Source organism: Salmo salar, unplaced genomic scaffold (assembly GCF_905237065.1).
Source record: "Salmo salar unplaced genomic scaffold, Ssal_v3.1, whole genome shotgun sequence".
Classification (NCBI taxonomy): Eukaryota; Metazoa; Chordata; class Actinopteri; order Salmoniformes; family Salmonidae; genus Salmo; species Salmo salar.
This window is the reverse complement of record NW_025548487.1, coordinates 52,501-68,009: the sequence shown is the minus strand read 5'-3', so window position 1 is coordinate 68,009 and position 15,509 is coordinate 52,501. Positions and strand designations below refer to the sequence as shown.

General features: G+C 46.2%; 1 protein-coding gene across 1 annotated transcript in view; it reads left to right on the top strand.

Annotated features, from left to right (window-relative positions):
• Positions 1 to 15,509, top strand: part of LOC106595997 (protein artemis) — a gene marked incomplete at its 3' end in the record, with an annotated part of 29,411 nt that overhangs the window by 2,087 nt on the left and 11,815 nt on the right. The window contains exons 6-9 of the mRNA XM_045712432.1: positions 4,074 to 4,175; positions 14,186 to 14,258; positions 14,684 to 14,824; positions 15,501 to 15,509. The exon at positions 15,501 to 15,509 is cut by the window's right edge and continues 93 nt beyond it. Coding sequence (XP_045568388.1) covers positions 4,074 to 4,175; positions 14,186 to 14,258; positions 14,684 to 14,824; positions 15,501 to 15,509 — 325 coding nt within the window. The remainder of the gene's footprint in view (positions 1 to 4,073; positions 4,176 to 14,185; positions 14,259 to 14,683; positions 14,825 to 15,500) is intronic.

Sequence of the window (15,509 nt, the reverse complement as noted above, 5' to 3'; positions counted from 1 at the left end):
CTGGTTTGCTAACTTGCTAACTAAGATGTACTGAGTAAATGATCTCCAGCCAGGGCTCCAGCTGGTTTGCTAACTTGTTAGCTAAGATGTACTGAGTAAATGATCTCCAGCCAGGGCTCCAGCTGGTTTGCTAACTTGTTAGCTAAGATGTACTGAGTAAATGATCTCCAGCCTGGGCTCCAGCTGGTTTGCTAACTTGCTAGCTAAGATGTACTGAGTAAATGATCTCCAGCACTCCCTGGTTTGCTAACTTGTTAGCTAAGATGTACTGAGTAAATGATCTCCAGCTGGTTTGCTAACTTGCTAGCTAAGATGTACTGAGTAAATGATCTCCAGCCAGGGCTCCAGCTGGTTTGCTAACTTGTTAGCTAAGATGTACTGAGTAAATGATCTCCAGCTGGTTTGCTAAATTGTTAGCTAAGATGTACTGAGTAAATGATCTCCAGCTGGTTTGCTAACTTGTTAGCTAAGATGTACTGAGTAAATGATCTCCAGCCAGGGCTCCAGCTGGTTTGCTAACTTGTTAGCTAAGATGTACTGAGTAAATGATCTCCAGCTGGTTTGCTAACTTGTTAGCTAAGATGTACTGAGTAAATGATCTCCAGCCTGGGCTCCCTGGTTTGCTAACTTGTTAGCTAAGATGTACTGAGTAAATGATCTCCAGCCAGGGCTCCAGCTGGTTTGCTAACTTGCTAGCTAAGATGTACTGAGTAAATGATCTCCAGCCAGGGCTCCAGCTGGTTTGCTAACTTGTTAGCTAAGATGTACTGAGTAAATGATCTCCAGCTGGTTTGCTAACTTGCTAGCTAAGATGTACTGAGTAAATGATCTCCAGCCAGGGCTCCAGCTGGTTTGCTAACTTGTTAGCTAAGATATACTGAGTAAATGATCTCCAGCCAGGGCTCCAGCTGGTTTGCTAACTTGTTAGTTAAGTGTTAGATGGCAACATCAAGCTTCCTGGTTACAGCAGACACAATCAATTCTGTGTAATATTTGTTTTGTTGCTAGCAGCAAACTGTGAGTAGCCTGTTGAGATAGTTGTATAACTGTATGAGCTGGGTTGTCTGTCCTTGCAATTTGTTTATGTGCGCTTGTTAGCATTTAGCTAGCGTCCGCTATGGGAATTCGCTAGTAATTTGTAAGCATTTGTTGGCACTCCAACCGAAAACATTAAGAACACCTGCTCTTTCCATGACAGACTGACCAGGTGAATCCAGGTGAAAGATATGATCCCTTATTGATGTCACTTGTTAAATCCTCTTCAAATCAGTGTAGATGAAGGGCAGGAGACATGTTAAAGAAGGATTTTTAAGCCTTGAGACTAATGAGACATGGATTGTGTATGTGTGCCATTCAGAGGGTGAATGTGCAAGACAAAATGTTGAAGTGCCTTTGAATAAGCTATGGTAGTAGGTGCCATGCGAACCGGTTTGTCAAGAACTGCAGTGCTGCTGGGACATCCAGCCAACATCCAGCCATCTTGGCACAACTGTGAGAAGCATAAGGGGGGGTGGTGAGTGTAGAAACAATAAGAACACCTTCCTAATATTGAGTTGCCTCCCCATTCGTTGGGGCGTGGACACTACAAGATGTCGAAAGCTTTCCACAGGGAAGCTGGCCCAATGATTCCCACAGTTGTGTCAAGTTGGCTGGATGTCCTTTGGGTGGTGGACCGTTCTTGATTACACAAAGGAAACTGTTGAGTGTGAGAAACCCAGCAACGTTGCAGTTCTTGACTCAAACTGGTGTGCCTGGCACCTACTACCATATGCCGTTCAAAGGCACTTAAGTCTCTTGTCTTGCCCGTTCACCCTATGAATGGCACACACACACACAATCCATGTCTCAATTGTCTCAAGACTTAAAACATGTCTCCTCCCCTTCATCTACACTGATTGAAGTGGATTTAACAAGTGACATTAATAAGGGATCATATCTTTCACCTGGTCAGTCTGTCATGGAAAGAGCAGGGGCTCTTAATGTTTTGTGTACAGGCGCACTGGTTTGCGTCAAGAACTGCAACGTTGCTGGGTTTTCACACTCAATTCCATGACTCACGTTGCTGGGTTTTTCACACTCAACAGTTTCCCGGGTGAATCAAGAACTGCAACGTTGCTGGGTTTTTCACACTCAACAGTTTCCCGGGTGAATCAAGAACTGCAACGTTGCTGGGTTTTTCACACTCAACAGTTTCCCGGGTGAATCAAGAACTGGTATATATATATATATTAGTACCAGTCAAAAGTTTGGACACACCTACTCATTCAAGGGTTTTTCTTTATTTTTACTATTTTATACATTATCCATCAAAACTATGAAATAACACAATCAAAGTGTTAAACAAATCAAAATATATTTTAGATTCTTCAAAGTAGCCACCCTTTGCCTTTGACAGCTTTGCACACTCTTGGCATTCTCTCAACCAGCTTCACCTGGAATGCTTCTCCAACAGTCTTGAAGGAGTTCCCACATATGCTGAGCACTTGTTGGCTGCTTTTGCTTCACTCTGCAGTCCAACTCATCCCAAACCATCTCTATTGGGTTGAGGTCTGGTGATTGTGGAGGCCAGGTCATCTGATGCAGCACTCCATCACTCTCCTTCTTGATCAAATAGCCTTTACACAGCCTGGAGGTGTGTTTTGGGTCATTGTCCTGTTGAAAAACAAATGATATTCCCCTAAGCGCAGACCAGATGGGATGGCGTATCACTGCAGAATGCTGTGGTAGCCATGCTGGTTAAGTGTGCCTTGAATTCTAAATAAATCACAGACAGTGTCACCAGCAAAGCACCCCCACACCATCACACCTCCTCCTCCATGCTTCACGGTGGGAACCACACATGCAGAGATCATCCGTTCACCTACTCTGCGTCTCACAAAGACACGACGGTTGGAACCAAAAATACAACATTTGGACTCATCAGCCCAAAGGACATATTTCCACCTGTCTAATGTCCATTGCTCGTGTTTCTTGGCCCAAGCAAGTCTCTTCTTATTATTGGTGTCCTTTAGTAGTGGTTTCTTTGCAGCAATTCGACCATGGAGGCCTGATTCGGGGCGGCAGGTAGCCTAGTGGTTAGAGTGTTGGGCCATTAACCGAAAGGTTGGTGGATCGAATCACCGAGCTGACAAGGTAAAAATCTGTCGTTCTGCCCCTGAACAAGGAAGTTAACCCCACTGTTCCCTGATAGGCCGTCATTGTAAATAAGTTGTTCTTAACTGACTTGCCTCGTTAAATAAAAGTGAGAAAAAAAAGAAAAATAATCACGTAGTCTTGCAGTCTCCTCTGAACAGTTGATGTTGAGATGTGTCTGTTACTTGAACTCTGTGAAGCATTTATTTGGGCTGCAATCTGAGGTGCAGTTAACTACAATGAACTTGTTCTCTGCAGCAGAGGTAACTCTGGGTCTTCCTTTCCTGTGGCGGTCCTCATGAGAGCCAGTTTCATCATAGCGCTTGAGGGTTTTTGCGACTGCACTTGAAAAATGTTCAAAGTTCTTTACATTTTTTTGGATTGACTGACCTTCATGTCTTAAAGTAATGTTGATCGTTTCTCTTTGCTCATTTGAAATGTCCTTGCCATAATATGGACTTGATCTTTTACCAAATAGGGCTATCTTCTGTATACCACCCCTACCTTTTCACAACACAACTGGTTGGCTCAAATGCATTAATTCACTTTTTAACAAGGCACACCTGTTAATTGAAATGGATTCCAGGTGACTACCTCATGAAGCTGGTTGAGAGAATACCAAGAGTGTGCAATGCTGTCATCAAGGCAAAGGGTGGCTACTTTTTGAAGAATCTCAAATATAATTTAACACATTTTTGGTTACTACATGATTCCATATGTGTTATTTCATAGTTTTGATGTCTTCACTATTATTCTACAATGTATAAAATAGTAAAAATTAAGAAAAAGCCTTGAATGAGTAGGTGTCCAAACTTTTTCCTGGGACTGAGATATATATATATATATATATTCATACCGTATACCCGTTATGGTACAGGAACGATATGAAGGAAACCTGGATATCTCCCAACCCTAGTGTGTGTGTGTGTGTGTGTGTGTAGGTTCTTGGTAGAGGGGGCCCAGGGTGCGGTGTTGTACACAGGAGACTTCCGACTGGCGAAGGGAGACGCCTCCAGGATAGAACTCCTCCACTCTGGGAGCAGGTAAACACACACACACACACACACTACACACACACACACACACACACACACACACACACACACACACACACACACACACACACACACCCTCCACTCTGGGAGCAGGTACACACACACACACACCCTCCACTCTGGGAGCAGGTACACACACACACACACACACACTACACACACACACACACACACACACACACACACACACACACACACCCCTCCACTCTGGGAGCAGGTACACACACACACACACACACACACACACACCCTCAACTCTGGGAGCAGGTAAACACACACACACACACACACACACACCCTCAACTCTGGGAGCAGGTAAACACACACACACACCCTCCACTCTGGGAGCAGGTACACACACACACACACACACACCCTCCACTCTGGGAGCAGGTACACACACACACACACACACACACACTACCTACAGTATATACAGACAGAATGACTACCAAATACTAGCTAGAAGTTGATCATATCAGAGCTGTGAAGCAGAGCATGCTGGGTGATCTCCAGCTGAGAGGAGTCTAGTGACAGTTCCATCCATCCTGTGTTTCCCCTCCAGTTAGCTCTCGTTGTGTTAGCCAAGGCCAGTGTTTCCCCTCCAGTTAGCTCTCGTTGTGTTAGCCAAGGCCAGTGTTTCCCCCTCCAGTTAGCTCTCGTTGTGTTAGCCAAGGCCAGCGTTTCCCCTCCAGTTAGCTCTCGTTGTGTTAGCCAAGGCCAGTGTTTCCCCTCCAGTTAGCTCTCGTTGTGTTAGCCAAGGCCAGTGTTTCCCCCCCAGTTAGCTCTCGTTGTGTTAGCCAAGGCCAGTGTTTCCCCTCCAGTTAGCTCTCGTTGTGTTAGCCAAGGCCAGCGTTTCCCCTCCAGTTAGCTCTCGTTGTGTTAGCCAAGGCCAGTGTTTCCCCTCCAGTTAGCTCTCGTTGTGTTAGCCAAGGCCAGCGTTTCCCCTCCAGTTAGCTCTCGTTGTGTTAGCCAAGGCCAGTGTTTCCCCTCCAGTTAGCTCTCGTTGTGTTAGCCAAGGCCAGTGTTTCCCCCTCCAGTTAGCTCTCGTTGTGTTAGCCAAGGCCAGTGTTTCCCCTCCAGTTAGCTCTCGTTGTGTTAGCCAAGGCCAGTGTGCGTCCTTGCTGATGTGGAAGTGTTTATGCGCTTGCCTACCTTATTGTCATGTTTTGTGGTTCTGCTAATGAAGTGTTTAGCGTGAGCTACCGTGAGCTAGCTACTGCGGGCTTGCTAGATCAGTTTTCACTGTCATGTTATTTTGACATTTAGCCCTGTGTTTGTATAGGATAATGTCCCTCACTACTTTGTTTATATACCCTGTAATTATATAGATGTACTTTATATGGATATTTCATTCCAAACTGTTTAGAAGTTTACATTTCAAGATCATTCAGTTGTGTGAGGCTCCCCTTTAATTAGTCACGTTGTTTAGCCTAGCGCTGCTGTTTAGCCTAGCGCTGCTGTTTAGCCTAGCGCTGCTGTTTAGCCTAGCGCTGCTGTTTAGCCTAGCGCTGCTGTTTAGCCTTGTAGAGCATTAAGCCATTACAGCCATGCTATTGAAGTCACATTGTAGAGCATTAAGCCATTACAGCCATGCTATTGAAGCCACGTTGTATAGCATTAAGCCATAACAGCCATGCTATTGAAGTCACGCTGTATTAAGCCATACAGCCATGCTATTGTCACATTGTAGAGCATTAAGCCATTACAGCCATGCTATTGAAGTCGAATAGCATCAAATAGCCAACACGATATTCAACTTTTCAGGGAAGTTAGGAACCAGTATTAACAGGCAGTTAGGAAAGCTAAGGCTAGCTTTTTCAAACAGAAATTTGCATCCTGTAGCACAAACTCCAAAAAGTTCTGGGACACTGTAAAGTCCATGGAGAATAAGAGCACCTCCTCCCAGCTGCCCACTGCTCTGAGGCTAGGAAACACTGTCACCACCGATAATTGAGAATTTCTAGAAGCATTTATCTACGGCTGGCCATGCTTTCCACCTGGCTACCCCTACCCCGGTCAACAGCCCTGCACCCCCCCACAGCAACTTGCCCAAACCTCCCCCATTTCTCCTTCACCCAAATCCAGATAGCTGATGTTCTTAAAGAGTTGCAAAATCTGGACCCCTACAAATCATCTAGATCCTCTCTTTCTAAAATTATTCGCCGCAATTGTTGCAACCCCTATTACTAGCCTGTTCAACCTCTCTCTCGTATCGTCTGAGATCCCCAAAGATTGAAAAGCAGCTGCTGTCATCCCCCTCTTCAAAGGGGGAGACACTAGACCCAAACTGTTACATACCTATATCCATCCTACCCTGCCTTTCTAAGGTCTTCGAAAAGCCAAGTTAACAAACAGATCACCAACCATTTCGAATCCCACCGTACCTTCTCCGCTACGCAATCTGGTTTCAGAGCTGGTCATGGGTGCACCTCAGCCACGCTCAAGGTCCTAAACGATATCATAACCGCCATCGATAAGAGACAGTACTGTGCAGCCGTATTCATCGACCTGTCCAAGGCTTTCAACTCTGTCAATCACCGCATTCTTATCGGCAGACTCAACAGCCTTGGTTTCTCAAATGACTGCCTCGCCTGGTTCACCGACTACTTCTCAGATAGAGTTCAGTGTGTCAAATCGGAGGGCCTGTTGTCCGGGCCTCTGGCAGTCTCTATGGGGGTGCCACAGGGTTCAATTCTCGGGCCGAATCTTTTCTCTTTATACATCAATGATGTCGCTCTTGCTGCTGGTGATTCTCTGATCCACCTCTACGCAGACGACACCATTCTGTATACTTCTGGCCCTTCTTTGGACACTGTGTTAACTAACCTCCAGACGAGCTTCAATGCCATACAACTCTCCTTCCGTGGCCTTCAACTGCTCTTAAACGCTAGTAAAACTAAATGCATGCTCTTCAACCGATCGCTGCCCGCACCTGCCCGCCCGTCCAGCATCACTACTCTGGACGGTTCTGACTTAGAATATGTGGACAACTACAAATACCTAGGTGTCTGGTTAGACTGTAAACTCTCCTTCCAGACTCACATTAAACATCTCCAATCCAAAATTAAATCTAGAATTGGCTTCCTATTTCACAACAAGCATCCTTCCCTCATGCTGCCAAACATACCCTCGTAAAACTGACTATCCTACTGATCCTTGACTTCAGCGATGTCATTTACAAAATAGCCTCCAACACTCTACTCAACAAGCTGGATGCAGTCTATCACAGTGCCATCCGTTTTGTCACCAAAGCCCCATATACTACCCACCACTGCGACCTGTACGCTCTCGTTGGCTGGCCCTCGCTTCATAATCGTCGCCAGACCCACTGGCTCCAGGTCATCTATAAGTCTCTGCTAGGTAAAGCCCCGCCTTATCTCAGCTCACTGGTCACCATAGCAGCACCCACCCGTAGCACGCGCTCCAGCAGGTATATCTCACTGGTCACCCCCAAAGCCTATTCCTCCTTTGGCCGCCTTTCCTTCCAGTTCTCTGCTGCCAATGACTGGAACGAACTGCAAAAATCATTGAAGCTGGAGACTCATATCTCCCTCACTAGCTTTAAGCACCAGCTGTCAGAGCAGCTCACAGATCACTGCACCTGTACGTAGCCCATCTGTAAACAGCCCATCCAACTACCTCATCCCCATATTGTTATTTATTTTGCTCCTTTGCCCCCCAGTATCTCTACTTGCACATCTATCACTCCAGTGTTTAATTGCTAAATTGTAATTACTTCGCCACTATGGCCTATTTATTGCCTTACCTCCCTAATCTTACCTCATTTGCACACACTGTATATAGATTTTTTTTCTATTGTGTTATTGACTGTATGTTTGTTTATTCCATGTGTAACTCTGTGTTGTTGTATGTTGTCGAACTGCTTTGCTTTATCTTGGCCAGGTCACAGTTGTAAATGAGAACTTGTTCTCAACTAGCCTACCTGGTTAAATAAAGGACTTGTTCTCAACTAGCCTAACCTGGTTAAATAAAGGACTTGTTCTCAACTAGCCTAACCTGGTTAAATAAAGGACTTGTTCTCAACTAGCCTAACCTGGTTAAATAAAGGACTTGTTCTCAACTAGCCTAACCTGGTTAAATAAAGGACTTGTTCTCAACTGGCCTACCTGGTTAAATAAAGGACTTGTTCTCAACTAGCCTACCTGGTTAAATAAAGGACTTGTTCACTACTACCTTGGCATGGACCAACACAGTGCCTGAGGAAAGTATTCAGACCTCTTCACTTTTTCCACATTTTGTTACATTATTCTAAAATGGATTAGATACATTTTTCCTCTCATTAATCGATACACAATACCCCGTGACGACATCACAATACCCCGTGACGACATCACAATACCCCATAACGACATCACAATACCCCATAACGACATCACAATACCCCGTAACAATACCCCATGACGACATCACAATACCCCGTAACGACATCACAATACCCCGTGACGACATCACAATACCCCGTGACGACATCACAATACCCCATAACATCACAATACCCCGTAACAATACCCCGTGACGACATCACAATACCCCGTAACGACATCACAATACCCCATGACGACATCACAATACCCCGTAACGACATCACAATACCCCGTAACGACAAAGCGAAAAGTTTTGTTAATTATAGCAAATGTATTAAAAGTAAAGAAATACCTTATTTACGTAAGTATTCAGACGCTTTGCTCTGAGACTCAAAATACTGTAGAGCTCAGGTGCATCCTGTTTCCATTGATCATCCTTGATGTTTATACAACTTGATTGGAGTCCACCGGTGGTAAATTCAATTGATAGGACATGATTTGGAAAGGCTCACACCTGTCTATATAAGGTCCCACAGTTGACAGGTAGAGCAGAAACCAAGCCATGAGGTCGAAGGAATCCTCCGTAGAGCTCCGAGACAGGATTGTGTCAAGGCACAGATCTGGGGAAGGGTACCAAAACATTTCTGCAGTATTGAAGATCCCCAAGAACACAGTGGTCTCAATCATTCTCCAATAGAAGAAGTTTGGAACCACTAAGTCTCTGCCTAGAGCTGGCCGCCCGGCCAAACTGAGCAATCGGGGGAGAAGGGCCTTGGTCAGAGAGGTGACCAAGAACCCGATGGTCACTCTAACAGAGCTCCAGAGTTCCTCTGTGGAGATGGGAGAACCTTTCAGAAGGACAACCATCTCTGCAGCACTCCACCAATCAGGCCTTTATGGTAGAGTGGCCAGACGGAAGCCACTCCTCAGTAAAAGGCACATGACAGCCCGCTTGAGTTTACCTAAAGGACTCTCAGACCATGAGAAACAAGATTGATCTCTTTGGCCTGAATGCCAAGCGTTACGTCTGGAGGAAACCTGCCACCATCCCTACGGTGAAGCATGGTGGCCGCGTCACGTCTGGAGGAAACCTGTCACCATCCCTACGGTGAGGCATGGTGGTGGCAGCGTCAAGTCTGGAGGAAACCTGCCACCATCCCTACGGTGAGGCGTGGTGGTGGCAGCGTCACGTCTGGAGGAGACCTGCCACCATCCCTACGGTGAGGCATGGTGGTGGCAGCGTCACGTCTGGAGGAAACCTGCCACCTTCCCTACGGTGAGGCATGGTGGTGGCAGCGTCACGTCTGGAGGAGACCTGCCACCATCCCTACGGTGAGGCGTGGTGGTAGCGTCACGTCTGGAGGTGAGGCATGGTGGTGGCAGCGTCACGTCTGGAGGAGACCTGCCACCATCCCTACGGTGAGGCATGGTGGTGGCAGCGTCACGTCTGGAGGAAACCTGCCACCTTCCCCTACGGTGAGGCATGGTGGTGGCAGCGTCACGTCTGGAGGAGACCTGCCACCATCCCTACGGTGAGGCGTGGTGGTAGCGTCACGTCTGGAGGTGAGGCATGGTGGTGGCAGCGTCACGTCTGGAGGAGACCTGCCACCATCCCTACGGTGAGGCATGGTGGTGGCAGCGTCACGTCTGGAGGAGACCTGCCACCATCCCTACGGTGAGGCATGGTGGTGGCAGCGTCACGTCTGGAGGAGACCTGCCACCATCCCTACGGTGAGGCTTGGTGGTGGCAGCGTCACGTCTGGAGGAGACCTGCCACCATCCCTACGGTGAGGCTTGGTGGTGGCAGCGTCACGTCTGGAGGAGACCTGCCACCATCCCTACGGTGAGGCTTGGTGGTGGCAGCGTCACGTCTGGAGGAGACCTGCCACCATCCCTACGGTGAGGCATGGTGGTGGCAGCGTCACGTCTGGAGGAGACCTGCCACCATCCCTACGGTGATGCATGGTGGTGGCAGCGTCACGTCTGGAGGAAACCTGCCACCATCCCTACGGTGATGCATGGTGGTGGCAGCGTCACGTCTGGAGGAAACCTGCCACCATCCCTACGGTGAGGCATGGTGGTGGCAGCGTCACGTCTGGAGGAAACCTGCCACCATCCCTACGGTGAGGCTTGGTGGTGGCAGCGTCACGTCTGGAGGAGACCTGCCACCATCCCTACGGTGAGGCTTGGTGGTGGCAGCGTCACGTCTGGAGGAAACCTGCCACCATCCCTACGGTGAGGCATGGTGGTGGCAGCGTCGCGTCTGGAGGAAACCTGCCACCATCCCTACGGTGAAGCATGGTGGTGGCAGCATCATGCTGTGATGATGTTTTTCAGTAGCAGGGAGTCAGGAGCAAAGACAGAGATCCTTGATGAAAACCTGCTTCAGAGCACTCAGGACCTCAGACTGGGGCGAAGGTTCACCTTCCAACAGGCCAATGACCCTAAGCACACGGCCATGACAACCCAGGAGTGGCTTCGGGACAAGTCTCTGGATGTCCTCGAGTGGCCCAGGCAGAGCCCGGACTTGAACCCGATTGAACATCTCTGGAGAGACCTGAAAATAGCTGTGCAGCAACGCTCCCCATCCAACCTGACAGAGCTTGAGAGGATCTGCAGAGAAGAATGGGAGATCCTTCCCAAATACAGGTGTGCCAAGCTTGTAGCCTCATATCTAAGAAGACTCAAGGCTGTAATCTCTGACAAAGGTGCTTCAACAAAGTACTAAGTAAAGGGTCTGAATTCTTATGTAAACATATTTTTAAAAAGTAAAAAATGTTTTGGATTTGTCATTATGGGGTATTGTGATGTCATTATGGGATATTGTGATGTCATTATGGGGTATTGTGATGGTATTATGGGGTATTGTGATGTCATTATGGGGTATTGTGATGGTATTGTGATGTCATTATGGGGTATTGTGATGTCATTATGGGGTATTGGGTGTAGACTGATGAGGGGAAAAAACAACTTCCTCAATTTTAGAATGAGGCTGTAACAAAACAAAATGTCAAATTCAAGGGGTCTTAATACTCTGAACGCACTGTAGGAGCTCAAACCAGGAAAAACATTAATGATGGAGCTGTTATACAATACACAGCCAACCACATATTACACATGGCAGAAAAACAAACAGATTTAAGATGTTTTTGGTACATAACTGGTAATAGTCTAAATTAAACAAATTCAGATTTAGACTACAATTATAGTGAATTTGTATTTGATTCTGAATAGTTTAGTGTATTATGGTCGAGATGGTTTAATGATGCTGGAGATTCCTAGTACGGGCCGGAGGTTCCCAGTACGGGCCGGAGATTCCCAGTACGGGCCGGAGGTTCCCAGTACGGGCCGGAGGTTCCCAGTACGGGCCGGAGATTCCCAGTACGGGCCGGAGATTCCCAGTACGGGCCGGAGATTCACAGTACGGGCCGGAGGTTCCCAGTACGGGCCGGAGATTCCCAGTACGGGCCCAGATGGGATTGGAGCATCTACATTTAGAAAAGTTGACCATAATCCACTGTGATGTTCTGTGCCCATATTGTGAATCAGCATCATTAAACCTCCTCGACCCTAAAAAACTGTCTTGGTAAAACCTGGACAATATACAGTCACCCTAACCAGCACACACCAGGTAAAACCTGGACAATATACAGTCACCCTAACCAGCACACACCAGGTAAAACCTGGACAATATACAGTCACCTAACCAGCACACACCAGGTAAAACCTGGACAATATACAGTCACCCTAACCAGCACACACCAGGTAAAACCTGGACAATATACAGTCACCCTAACCAGCACACACCAGGTAAAACCTGGACAATATACAGTCACCCTAACCAGCACACACCAGGTAAAACCTGGACAATATACAGTCACCCTAACCAGCACACACCAGGTAAAACCTGGACAATATACAGTCACCCTAACCAGCACACACCAGGTAAAACCTGGACAATATACAGTCACCCTAACCAGCACACACCAGGTAAAACCTGGACAATATACAGTCACCCTAACCAGCACACACCAGGTAAAACCTGGACAATATACAGTCACCCTAACCAGCACACACCAGGTAAAACCTGGACAATATACAGTCACCCTAACCAGCACACACCAGGTAAAACCTGGACAATATACAGTCACCCTAACCAGCACACACCAGGTAAAACCTGGACAATATACATCACCCTAACCAGCACACACCAGGTAAAACCTGGACAATATACAGTCACCCTAACCAGCACACACCAGGTAAAACCTGGACAATATACAGTCACCCTAACCAGCACACACCAGGTAAAACCTGGACAATATACATCACCCTAACCAGCACACACCAGGTAAAACCTGGACAATATACAGTCACCCTAACCAGCACACACCAGGTAAAACCTGGACAATATACAGTCACCCTAACCAGCACACACCAGGTAAAACCTGGACAATATACAGTCACCCTAACCAGCACACACCAGGTAAAACCTGGACAATATACAGTCACCCTAACCAGCACACACCAGGTAAAACCTGGACAATATACAGTCACCCTAACCAGCACACACCAGGTAAAACCTGGACAATATACAGTCACCCTAACCAGCACACACCAGGTAAAACCTGGACAATATACAGTCACCCTAACCTAACATAGTAACCCTATAATAACCCTGTAGTAACCCCTATAATAACCCTATAGTAACCCTATAATAACCCTATAGTAACCCTATAGTAACCCTATAATAACCCTATAGTAACCCTATAATAACCCTATAGTAACCCTATAATAACCCAATAGTAACCCTATAGTAACCCCAATAGTAACCCTATAGTAACCCCTATAGTAACCCTATAGTAACCCCTATAGTAACCCTATAGTAACCCCTATAGTAACCCTATAGTAACCCTATAATAACCCTATAGTAACCCCTATAGTAACCCTATAATAACCCTATAGTAACCCCTATAATAACCCTATAGTAACCCTATAATAACCCTATAGTAACCCCTATAGTAACCCTATAATAACCCTATAGTAACCCTATAGTAACCCCTATAATAAACCTATAGTAACCCTATAGTAACCCTATAGTAAACCCTATAGTAACCCTATAATAACCCTATAGTAACCCTATAATAACCCCTATAGTAACCCTATAGTAACCCTATAATAACCCTATAGTAACCCTATAATAACCCTATAATAACCCTGTAGTAACCCCTATAGTAACCCCTATAGTAACCCCTATAGTAACCCTATAATAACCCCTATAGTAACCCTATAGTAACCCCTATAATAACCCTATAGTAACCCTATAATAACCCTGTAGTAACCCTATAGTAACCCTATAGTAACCCTATAATAACCCTATAATAACCCTATAGTAACCCTATAGTAACCCTATAATAACCCTATAATAACCCTATAGTAACCCTATAGTAACCCCTATAGTAACCCTATAGTAACCCCTATAATAACCCTATAGTAACCCTATAATAACCCTGTAGTAACCCCTATAGTAACCCTATAATAACCCTGTAGTAACCCTATAGTAACCCTATAGTAACCCTATAATAACCCTGTAGTAACCCTATAATAACCCTATAGTAACCCTATAATAACCCTATAGTAACCCTGTAGTAACCCTGTGCTGTGTTGTTTCAGGGTGAAAGACATCAAGAGTGTGTATCTGGACTCCACCTTTTACGACCCTCGCTTCTACCAGATCCCCAGCAGGGTGAGTGTGTGGGATTCTGAGAGAGCTACAGAGAGAGAGAGAGAGAGAGCTACAGCGAGAGAGAGAGAGAGGGGGGAGAGCTAGAGAGAGGGGAGGAGAGAGAGCTACAGAGAGAGAGAGGGGGGGAGAGAGAGAGGAGAGGGGGGGAGAGAGAGAGAGCTACAGAGAGACAGAGCGAGAGCTAGAGAGAGAGAGGGGAGGGGGGAGAGCTTGAGAGAGAGCTACAGAGAGAGAGAGAGAGGGGGGGGAGAGAGAGCTAGAGAGAGAGAGAGAGAGAGAGTGTGTGTGTGTAGGAGACGTGTCTACATGCTATCCAGGGCCTGGTACAGGACTGAGTCATTAGGAGTGTGTGTGTGTGTGTGTGTGTGTGTGTGTGTGTGTGTGTGTGTGTGTGTGTGTGTGTGTGTGTGTGTGTGTGTGTGTAGGAGACCTGTCTACATGCTATCCAGGACCTGGTACAGGACTGGATCAGTAGGAGTGTGCGCCACACAGTGTGGCTGAACTGTAAGGCTGCGTATGGATATGAATACCTCTTCACTAACCTGGCGAACGAGTTTCACACACAGGTCGGTGACCAACACTTAATAAGGATCGGACCCTTTTTTTCCATTTCTGCCTAAAATGACAAATCCAAATCTAACTGCCTGAAGCGAGGATATGCATATTATTGGTACCATTTGAAAGGAAACACTTTGAAGTTTGTGGAAATGTGAAAGGAATGTAGGAGAATATAACACAATAGATCTGGTAAATGATAATACAAAGATAAAACGAACCGTTTTTTTGTTCCGTCATCTTTGAAATGCAAGAGAAAGGCCATAATGTATTATTCCAGCCCAGGTGCAATTTAGATTTTTGGCCACTAGATGGCAGCAGTACAACGTTTTAGACTGATCCAATGAACCATTGCATTTTGTTCAAAATGTATCAAGACTGCCCAATTGGTTTATTAATAACTTTAAGTTCATAACTGTGCACTCTCCTCAAACAATAGCATGGTATTCTTTCACTGTAATAGCTACTGGTCATTGGACAGTGCAGTTAGATTAACAAGAATTTAAGCTTTCTGCCAATATCAGATATGTCTATGTCCTGGGAAATGTTCCTGTTACTTACAACCTCATGCTAATCCCATTAGCCTACGTTAGCTTAACCGTCCCGTGGATGGGACACCGATCCCGATGAAGTTTTAAACACACACTTTGTTAAGCAGGAGAAATAATGCCACATGGTGTGTTGTAGATTCATGTC